General features: G+C 46.6%; 1 protein-coding gene across 1 annotated transcript; it reads right to left on the bottom strand.

Annotated features, from left to right (window-relative positions):
• Nucleotides 1-8,421: 8,421 nt before the first annotated feature.
• Nucleotides 8,422-9,609, bottom strand: LOC132831217 (somatostatin receptor type 5-like). The gene has a single exon (XM_060849228.1). The coding sequence runs from the start codon at nucleotides 9,607-9,609 to the stop codon at nucleotides 8,422-8,424; it is 1,188 nt and encodes a 395-aa protein (XP_060705211.1).
• Nucleotides 9,610-11,110: the final 1,501 nt, after the last annotated feature.

Raw genomic sequence — 11,110 nt, 5'->3', positions numbered from 1 at the left:
TTCTCCATCATCCTGATGTGAATATATATCATGCATTAGGCACCATGCCAACATGATGTGAGGTAACATAGGGCCGAGATCTGATCAGAAAGGTTATCAGTGGAGCCCCAACCTACCATGGTCATTTCTAAATATCATTGGTAAAAGTTAGCCATTCACTTTAGCATTGTGTTCAGCCATCTTTTGTCTCAAGATCTTCAGAGTCCCAAACCCTACTCCTATGCAGTAGCCAACTAAAGAATTGTAAAAATATCAGAAAGATTTGGAAGCAATGCTTCTCTTGGTGGGAGGCTCTGACTCCTTGGACACAGATATAAGAAAGTCAAGGATCAATCCAAGAAAGATTTCAGGAGAAACCTTTTTCCATAAGAATTACTCCAAGGCAAGAATGATTGCATCTAATAGCTGGATGCACTCAAGAGGAGGAATGAATTTTGGTGAGAGGACAGAATGGTATTAGAGTGGGATCATGGACCAGGTGGGCCGAATGGTCTGAATCGCCAATGTTGACAATAAAAAAAGATATGCACTACAAGAGTTGAACAATTAACTTGAAACAGAATGCTGCTGTATTTCCTGTTAATTTGCATACTCCCCACTCCAGATGTCAAAAGCATTCAATTTAAAGTCTCATTAGTTGCAACAATTGCCTGAATAAGTTGTTGCTCATTTGCATCTTATCAAATTCTCATCTCTAATTGAAATTCCCCCGAAAATGATGCAGACGTCTGTGGTTGCTTAGCGACAGCATTCCAAGACATTCAGAGCCAGAGTTGCAAATTGACTGGGAAGGGGAGAGAAGGAGTGAAAAGCTAGGGAACTTTGGAATCTGAAAATGGGAGATCTCTCCCCCATAACATCTCACCCCTGCGACCCAATATTCTGTGGCAGCCTCTCTCACACGCAAAACACTCTAGAAGTTTCCAGTCACCATTTCAAGAGAAGAAAAGATTTCAGGAGACACTTTCAGTTGTACACGGAGGTGTTAGACTGAATATCCACATCATCAAAACATGGTTAAAGCAAAATGGGAGAGATGAGAAAAGAGAATGAGTCAAGGTTACTAAAGTGTTGTGTTTATTTTAAAAGAAACACAATTTAAAAGCATATGGGGTGAGAGTGAGATACTGACTAAGAACAGAGCTCTTTCTAACTTAGTGGAATAATTTTAAAAACTTCTTTTGTGCTGTACACCACTAAGATATCCACAGAGGAAATTACCGAAGAAAGAGATATGTTCAATGGGTTTTAGTGTGGGGGGAGAGAGGGGCCAGATGATGTATATGCGTGTGTATGTCTATGTATGTGTCGGTGTGCATGTTTGTGTATAGTATGTGTGTCTGTGTGTGTCTGTGTCTGTATGCTTGTGTGTATGAGTATGTGTGTCTCTGTGTGTCAGTGTGAGTGCATGTGTCTCTGTGTGTGCGTGTATGAGCATGTATCTGTGCATTTGCATACGCGTGTGTCAGTTTGTATGTGAGTGCATGAGTATGCGTGTGCCAGTGTGTGTCTCTTTGTGTGTGTCTCTTTGTGTGTGTCTCTCTTTGTGTGTGTCAGTGTGTGTGTCAGCGTGTGTGCACCTCTGTGTGAGTGTGTGTTTCAGTGAGTGCATGAATGTCAGTGTGTCTATGTGTCGCTCCGTGTGCATGTGTGTATGTGTGTGTGTCAGTGTGAGAGTGTGTGAGGCAGTGTGCGCGTGTCAGTGTGGCTATATGTGTGTGTCAGTGTCAGTGTGTGTGGGACAGTATATGTGTGTCAATGTGAGTGTGTGGGGCAGTGTGTGTGTGTCAGTGAGTGTGTGTCGGTGTGTGTGGGACAGTATGTGTGCGTCAATGTGAGTGTGTGGGGCAGAGAGTATGTGTCAGTGAAAGTGTGTGCGTCAGTGTGTGTGGGACAGTATGTGTGTGTCAATGTGAGTGTGTGGAGCAGAGAGTGTGTGTCAGTGTCAGTGTGTGTGGGACAGTATATGTGTGTCAATGTGAGTGTGTGGGGCAGTGTGTGTGTGTCAGTGAGTGTGTGTCAGTGTGTGTGGGACAGTATGTGTGCGTCAATGTGAGTGTGTGGGGCAGAGAGTATGTGTCAGTGAAAGTGTGTGTGTTGGTGTGTGTGGGACAGTATGTGTGCATCAATGTGAGTATGTGTGTCAGTGTGTGTGGGACAGTATGTGTGCATCAATGTGAGCGTGTGTGTCAGTGTGTGTGGGACAGTATGTGTGTGTCAATGTGAGTGTGTGGGGCAGTGTGTGTGTGTCAGTGAGAGTGTGTGTGTCAGTGTGTGTGGGACAGTATGTGTGCATCAATGTGAGTGTGTGTGTCAGTGTGTGTGGGACAGTACGTGTGTGTCAATGTGAGTGTGTGGGGCTGTGTGTGTGTGTCAGTGTGAGAGTGTGTGTGTCGGTGTGTGTGGGACAGTATGTGTGCACCAATGTGAGTGTGTGTGTCAGTGTGTGGGTGTGTCAGTGAGAGTGTGTGTGTCAGTGTGTGTGGGACAGTATGTGTGCATCAATGTGAGTGTGTGTGTGTCAGTGTGTGTGGGACAGTATGTGTGTGTCAGTGTGAGGCAGAGAGTGTGTTGTGTGAATTAGGTTCTGATCTACCCTCAAACAATAGTGAATGCCTTGACAGACTGGAATCTACCTCTCTTCCTTAGATTGGTGAGTAATGACCACCTCCACTGCCTGTTGAGGCTGAATTCCAGAGTCACCCAATCCTCTGTAAGAAACTAAATTCTCCTCATCTCTACCCTAAAGGGTGAAGCCTAATTTGTAAGCAGCTGTGTACTCCCCCATAAACAGGAAACTTGACATATGAGCTATTAGCTTGACCGAGAGCCACAGGCAGTGCTGCCTGTACCTGGGCTGGGACCGTTGATATGGCAACAGTGGGTGACATCACTCAATAACGCCCCCTGATGGTGGAGACTGGAAACAAACACATGGCTTTTTCCTGAAGTTAAGGTGCTCTCTGAAAACCGACTGTGGGTGCAGCCTCTCAGAACAATGGTAGGGTGTCTGATTGAAACATAGAGAATGCTACCAGGGTTGAATGGGTTAGAATGTTTTCCTGGTTAGGGAATGTAGGGACATAGGACATTTCTGGAACTGAGAAGTGCAATGGCGCCTAGACTCTAAGGGCAAGTAAGTAAAAGGTGCCAGAGTCCAACTGGACCATAGGGCTACTCTCTCTTTAGAGATGGATAGAGCTTCCAAGGATTGTGGAATCAAGGGTTATGGAGATAAGGCAGGAACAGGATACTGATTAAGAATGATCAGCCATGATCATATTGAATGGTGGTGCAGGCTCGAAGGGCAGAATGGCCTACTCCTGCCCCTATTGTTTATTGTCTATTGTCTATTGACTGGTTTAATCTAAGGGTTACCACATCTCTGGTGTGGTGAGAGGGAGGGAAGGACCGTCCTCCATGATAATCTCAAACGACACAGGAGTTGAACCCATGCTGTTGGCATCACTCTGTATCACCAACCAATTGCCGAGCTAACTAACACCCCCACCACCCCTCACAGAGGATAGTAAACATGCGGAATTCTCTACCATAGAAGGCTGTGGGGGCCAAGTCACTATAACATTGAAAGGCAATGGTCAAGTGATATTGTCCCTGAATGTAGTAATTCAGAAAATGAGGTAATGTTTTGGGTACCCAGGTTCGATGGTAGATTATGGAATTTGAATTCAATAATTATCTGGAATTGAGTTCAATGATGGCTACAAAACCATTGCCAATTATTGGGGAGAAAACTTATTTGGCTCACCAAAATTCTTTAGGGTGGCACAGTGGCTCAGTGCTACCTCACAGCGCTAGGGACCTGGGTTCGATTCCAGCCTTGGGCAGGGTGTCTGTGTGGAGTTTGCACATTCTCCCCATGTCTGCATGGGTTTTCTCCAAAGATGTGCAAGTCAGGGTGGATTGGCCAAACTAAATTGCCCATAGTGTTTAGGGATGAGTAGGCCAGGTGCATCAGTAAAGTAATAGGGTAAGAGAATGGGTCTTGGTGGGACACCTTGTGGAGGGTTGGCCTGTTTTCACACTTTAGGGATTCTGTGATGAAATCTGCAGTCCTTAGCTGGTCTGGTCTCCAAGTGATTCCAGACCTACAATAATGCAATTGACTCAACTGTCGTCTGGGCAATAAATGCTAGCCTAGCTGATGAATGAATGAAGCAAAGAAAAAAATTCCCAGCTCTGGCTGCAGAGTCTGGAACACAGGGGTCATGGTAGGGTTAGGGGGTCATAGCATCAAGGTAACAGGGTCGTAATGTCAGGATAAGGGGTGTGACAGAGTACATGCCTGTGAGGGTGTGCGCATGAGTGTAAGAGAGAACGTGTATGACAGAGGGTCTGTGTGAATGCGAGTATGATTGTGTGTATGTGCAGTTACATTCTATTTTGTTCAAAAAGCATACAATTCGTAGGCAGCCAGTCCATGTAATATTTTATAAATTCCTACTTTGGAAATAGAACCAGTCTGACTCCAGATTGGGATACAGACAGACTGTAACCTCAGACCTTTAATGCATTATCTGAGCTGAGATGTCATCTTTTTCTTATTACTGATAAAACCTTAAGTTATCTTGGGACTGTGACTTGAAAGAAGTTCTGGGATTTACACATTAATGAATCGAAACCTGCAATCCGCATTCTAACTGATTAAAGCTTTAACTGTAGTCTAGGTTTGTTCAATACATCGCATAAGTTGTACGACACTTTGATCTTTTATTGTGTCCTATGATCCTGCCCCACTAGCTACCTGATCAAGGAGCAGTGCTCTGAAAGCCAGTAGTTCCAAATAAACCTGTCGGATTATACCCTGGTGTTGTGCAATTTTTAACTTTATCCAGCCCAGTCCAACACCGGCTCCTCCACATCATGTTCTTTAGGGAAGGAAACTGCCATCCTTACCAGGTCTGGAATTTATGTGACTCCAGACCCACAGCAAGGTGGTTGACTCTTAGCTGCCGTCTGGGATGGGCAATAAGTGCTGGCTTAGCCAGCAATGCCCTCATCCTGTGAATGAATAAAAGAAAAGGTGCCAAGGGCATCTATGGAATAGACCAATCCAATATGGCAGCTGGTGTAGGAAGAGTAGGAGGTCCAAGCTCCCCAGGCAGTGAATCCCTGGTCAAATGGTCCCTCTGAGCCAGTCTGTAGACCAAAGATGTCGGCGCACAGAACACTTTCACCCCATGCGACTGGACATGTCAATTATTTGGGAAGCAGAAAGGCAGCCAGTGAGATCACCTCCCAACGCTGGATGCTGTAAGGGACACCTGGGTTTGCAAACGGTGTTTGAGAAATTGGCCCATAGGGAGTTTCTTGGAGGAACTAGTGGAGGAAATATGTCAGAATAGCTTGAGCAATGAGGGAATTTAGCTATGAGAGAATGTAGGAATAGAAGCAGGAGTAGGCCATTCAGCCCCTCAAGCCTGCTCTGATGTTCAATTAGATCAAGGCTGATCCTTCAGGCCAGCACCAATTGCAGTACTATCCTTGTATCTCTGGCTATCTTCAAAATCAAGTTATTCTCCTGAAAGTAAAGGAGAGATTTGATTGAAATCATAGAGTCACCAGGAATTGGATGAAGGGCTTATGCTCAGAACCTCAATTCTCCTGCTCCTCGGATGCTGCCTGACCGGCTGTGCTTTTCCAGCACCACACTCTCGACTCTGATCTCCAGCTTCTGCAGTCCTCACTTTGTCCTGCGATAAAGACCTTGTCTACCTTCTGAATATGCAGAGCTGCGCTGAGAAGTGGCAGATGGAGTTCAACATGGAGAAGTGTGAAGTGATTCACTTTAGAAGGCTGAATTTGAATGCAGACCACAGGGTTAAAGGCAGGATTCTTGGCAGTGTGGAGGGATCTTGGGGTCTACGTCCAACAATCTCTCAACGTTATCACCCAAGTTGATAGGATTGTTAAGAAGGCGTATGGTGTGTTGGCTTTCATTAGCAGGGGGACTGCGTTTAAGAGCCGTGAGGTTATGCTGCAGTTCTATAAAGCCCTGGTTTGACCACACTTGGAATATTGTGCTCAGTTCTAGTCATCTAATTATATGAAGGATGTGGAATGTTTAGGAAGGATGCAGAGGAGATTTACTAGGATGCTGCCTGGACTGGAGAGTGTGTCTTATGAAGAAAGGTTGAGAGAGCTAGGGCTTTTCTCATTGGAGCGAAGAACGATGAAGGGTGATTTGATAAAGGTGTTCAAGATGATGAGAGGCATAGATGGAGTGAATAGGCAGTGACCTTTTTCCCAGGGCGGAAATGGCCATCACAAGGGGGCATAATTTTAAGGTGATTGGAGGCTGGTTTAGGGGAAATGTCAGAGTTTGAGTCTTTACATAAAGAGTAGTGGATGTGTGAAATGTATTGCTAGTGTTGGTAGTAGAGTCAGATACATTAGGAATACTTAAGCCACTCCTGGATAGGCACATGAATGACAGTAAAATAGAGGGTACGTAGGTTAGTATAATCTTAAGGTAGGATGAAAGATCAGCACAATATCGAGGGCTGAAGGGCCTGTACTATGCTGTACTGTTCTATGTTCTATTCACCTTATCCATGCCCCTCACGATTTGATAAACCTCTATAAGGTCACCCCTCAGCCTCCGATGCTCCAGGGAAAACAGCCCCAGCCTATTCAGCCTCTCCTTATAGCTCAAACCCTCCAACCCTGGCAGCATGCTGGTAAATCTTTTCTGCACCTTCTCAACATCCTGTGACAGCGACAAATCAAATCAAATGAAGAGCGACCAGAATTGGATGCAGTAATCTAAAAGTGGCCTTACCAATGTCCTGTACAGCAGCGACATGTCATCCTATCTCCTGTACGCAATGCACTGACCAATGAAGCTGAAAAATGTGTTGCTGGAACAGCACAGCAGGTCAGGCAGCATCCAAGGAGCAGGAGAATCAACGTTTCGGGCATAAGCCTGAAGAAGGGCTTATGCCCGAAACGTCGATTCTCCTGCTCCTCAGATGCTGCCTGACCTGCTGCGCTTTTCCAGCAACACATTTTTCAGCTCTGATCTCCAGCATCTGCAGTCCTCACTTTCTCCTAACTGACCAATGAAGGCAAGCGTACCAAATGCCTTCTTCACCACCCTGTCTACCTGCAATTCCTCTTTCAACAAACTATGTGCCTGCACCCCTAGATCTCTCTGTTAGGCAACACCGTCCACATTGAAAACAACAACAGCATGATGAAGAATGGCTTTGAGATAATGAGCCATGGACTGGGGGAAGTGGCACAGATTTTTGGTGAGAGACACATCATGGAAGGATCAATGGATTGCTCTCCAGAAAACAGGCATCGACTCAATGGGCTGAATGGTCTTTTTCTCTGCCATCATGACCTTTTCAGTCGTTGGTGGAGGTTTAAAAACAGGAAACTGGAGCTGAAACCTCACCTCTCGTCCTCTTTGTGACAGTTAGTCACACCCCCGCTTCAGGAAACACTTCATCTTTTGTCAAGAAGTCTTCTAGGATTCTGTTTTAACCTCAAATAGAAACCTTCCTTCAATTCTCCTCACTGAAGGCATTGATTGAGTTCTCAGACAGATGCTGGTAGATCACACGCAACAGACTTGACTTTGAAAAGTTTAATCGATCACAAGAAAGGCAAAATTACATTGATAATTGTTATAAAACCATGAATAATCTACTGGCCGTGCAGGACAGGTATCCCTGTAGTACAGTACAAATACTGTGATACACCACACACACACATACAGTGATTCAGTTCTTCAAATCCTAATCTACAAAACAGTGTTGCAGACATCACCGGGTAACAAAACTCATAAAATGTATTTCGAAGGAATTTAAATGCACTGTGGATCATTGCCATCTCTTCCTCCATATAACTCTACCTCGGTTTCCCACTCCCCCTCCCAGGGGCTTGTAGCACCCAGGGGCTTGTGTGTGCTCAAACATTCTCCCCTCGTCTGCTCCCTCTAATCACTCCCCACCTCCCTCGCCCTCCCGAAGACTTGGACTTGACTGCTTCCAACAGTAGCTCCGTGATTGTGGAACTGTCCTCCAATGAGAGTCCGCCCCAGACTGGGCTAAGGCCTGCCCATTGGCTACCCGTCCACCTTCTTGATAGCCACTCGAGCTTGTGCCAAGAGACAAGATCTTGGCCGTTAAGCTACGACAAACCTTTGGCCACCAAGGCATTCCCTGACCTCGGGGCCACTGAGGCCAATGATGCCACTGCCTGAACCTCAACCCTTTGGAATGGGAAATGAGCCGAGGAAGTCTCTCCAAGTATATCCTCCTCAACTCCACGTTGGGCAGTATGGGTTTCCCTTCCAGAGCAACTGGTAGAGAAGGTTTGGTACGTTCAGAGTTATTCGACAACAGAAAGGCAAAAAAGCAACAGGGGGCGGTGAAGACGGTTAGCAGTGGTTTACAAGTCGCTGATCTCCAGAGTCCCGTTTTTGGTTGCGTTGGGTAAGACCTCGTTGGGCACTTTCTGCTCTGAGCTCTCGCCCAGCAGGTTTTCCCAGGCCGGGGCATTCTGGGCGATGTTGTTGATATGCTGCATCTCCATGTAGGTGCTGTCCGTCCCCCTGCTGCCCGGATTGTTGACGTCTACCCTGCGGCTGGAGCGGCACAGGATCTTGCGGAAGCCTTGCTTGAAGTTGTCCGACAGGAAACCGTAGATGATGGGGTTGGCGCAGCTGTTGGCATAAGAAAGCACCACCACGAAGAAGTAGAGGCCCACCAAGGCAGGCTCTGAGGGCATGCTGGACACCAGGTTGACGATGTTCATCACGTAGAACGGTAGCCAGCAGAAGACGAACACCGCCACCACGATGACCACCATCCAGGTCACCCGGCGCTCAGATTTCTTCCTCTTAGTGGAGGTGGCCTTCACCTTCTTGCCCGAGGACCGCAACTTGATGACGATGAGAAGGTAGCAGAGACAGATGACCAGCAGAGGACCGAAGAAGCCCAAGGTGGCCGTGTAAATGATGAAGGCAGTAGACCAGACGATAATGGGCTCCGGCCAGTTGATGTTGCAAGTGTGCATGCCTGTCTTCACGTCTGAGAAGATGACGACAGGGAGGACCACCACGAAGGAGACGGCCCAGACCATGGCGTTGATGACTTTGGCCACATGGGGCTTGCGCCATTTGATGGACTTCACAGGGTGGACCACTGCCAAGTACCTGTCGATGCTCATGACGGTCAGACAGAAGATACTGGTGAACTGGTTGATGCCATCCACCGTCATCACCAACCGGCACACGAGCGAGCCAAATGGCCAGTAGGACAAGGCATTCTGAATGGCGAGGAAGGGCAGACCAACCATGAAAAGTTCATCTGCTATGGCGAGGTTCAGGATGTACAGATTGGTGACGGATTCCATCTTGGCGTAACAGAGGATGACGTGGATGACCAGTGTGTTGCCGCTGAGTCCGATGGCACACACGGTGAAATATATGGCAGGGATGAGTATGGCCCCTCCGCTGCCATTAATTGACGGTTCCAAAGTGCTATTCGTGGACACGTTTTCAACAGAAAGGGTCGGAATGCTGTAATCTCTGGCACCTGCTGAAGGTGTCGCAAGGTCAGATAGACGTTTCTCCATTGCTCCCTGGGCGTGTTGCCTCTGACCGCAATGGGTTCCTGAAAAAGAAACCAAATTCATGTTAACCATTACACTCCCTACGTATTTCAGGCTGAGATGGCCCCTCATAATATTGTCATCAGACTGGTAATCCAGATAGCCTTCGCATGAGATATTGACATTGCCAACCATGCTAAGATTTATTGCTCATCTCTAATCGCTGTGGCAATAGTGGTGGTGAGCTGCTTTCTTGAACTGCTTAAGTCTAGGGACATCCTCAACACTGTCAGGGAGAGAGTTCCAAGATTTTGACCCAGCGACACTGAAGGAACAGGGATCTATTTCCAACTCAGGATGATGTCAGTCTTGAAGGGGAACTTTCTTTCCTTCATTCTTTTGCAGAATGTGGACATCATTGGCAAAGTCAACATTTTCAACCTAATTACCCTTGAATGAGTGGCTTGCTGGGGCCATTCATAGGGTGGGCAGGAATCAACCATATCTGCAGTCACATGTCGGCCAAACTTTTGTAAAGGGACATTAGTGACCTAGATGGGTTTCTAAATGATAATATATTACAGCGCCAGGGATCCGGGTTCGATTCCAGTCTCGGGCAACTGTCTGTGTGGAGTTTGCATGGGTTTCCTCCGGGTGGTCTGGTTTCCTCCCACAATCCAAAGATGTACAGGTTAGGGTGAATTGGCCATGCTCAATTGTCCCATGGTATCCATGAATTTGCAGGCTAAGTGGGCTAGCCATGGGAAATGCAGGGTTGTAGGGATAGGGTGGGGGCTGGGTCTGGGTGGGGTGGGCTTTGGAGGGTCAGTGTAGACTCGATGGGCTGAATGGTCTGCTTCCATGTTGTGGGGACTCTATGATGACTCTCTCTATGGACGGGAATTTAGCGTCACCAGGGTGAGAGGGAAAAAGAACAGATTTGAATTTGTATCATGCTTTTTTTTGATCACTGAACACCTCCAAGCCTTTACAACTGGTAAATCCTTTTTGAATTATATTTATAGTTGTCATGTCAGAAACATGGCAACCAATTTGTGTGCAGCAAGCTCCCACAAACAGCAAGGTGATAATGGTCAGACAGTCAGTCTTCAAGGTATCAATTGAGGGAGAAATCTTGGTCAAGGTAGAATAGTAAATTTAATCATAACTTTCAAAAGGGAGACACATAAGCACTTTTTTTCATGGGATAAGGGCATCACTAACTAAGCAGCATTTAATACCTATAAAATAAAATCCATACAGTGTGGAAATAGGCCATGTGGCCCAACAAGTCCACACAGACCGTCTGAATAGTATTCCATCCAGACCCATTCGCCTACCCTATTACTCTAATTTTCCTCCTGACTAATGCCTCTAGTCTACACATCCCTGAACGCTATGGGCAATTTATCATGGCCAATACACCCGAACCTGCACATCTTTGGATTGTGGGAGGAAACCGGAGTACCCGGAGAAAACCAAGCAGACACGGGGAGAATGTGCAAAGTCCACACAGGCAGTCACT

This window comes from Hemiscyllium ocellatum, chromosome 33 (genome assembly GCF_020745735.1).
Source record: "Hemiscyllium ocellatum isolate sHemOce1 chromosome 33, sHemOce1.pat.X.cur, whole genome shotgun sequence".
Taxonomy (NCBI): Eukaryota; Metazoa; Chordata; class Chondrichthyes; order Orectolobiformes; family Hemiscylliidae; genus Hemiscyllium; species Hemiscyllium ocellatum.
The sequence above is the reverse complement of the archived record's forward strand: the minus strand, read 5'-3'. Positions and strand labels throughout refer to the sequence as shown.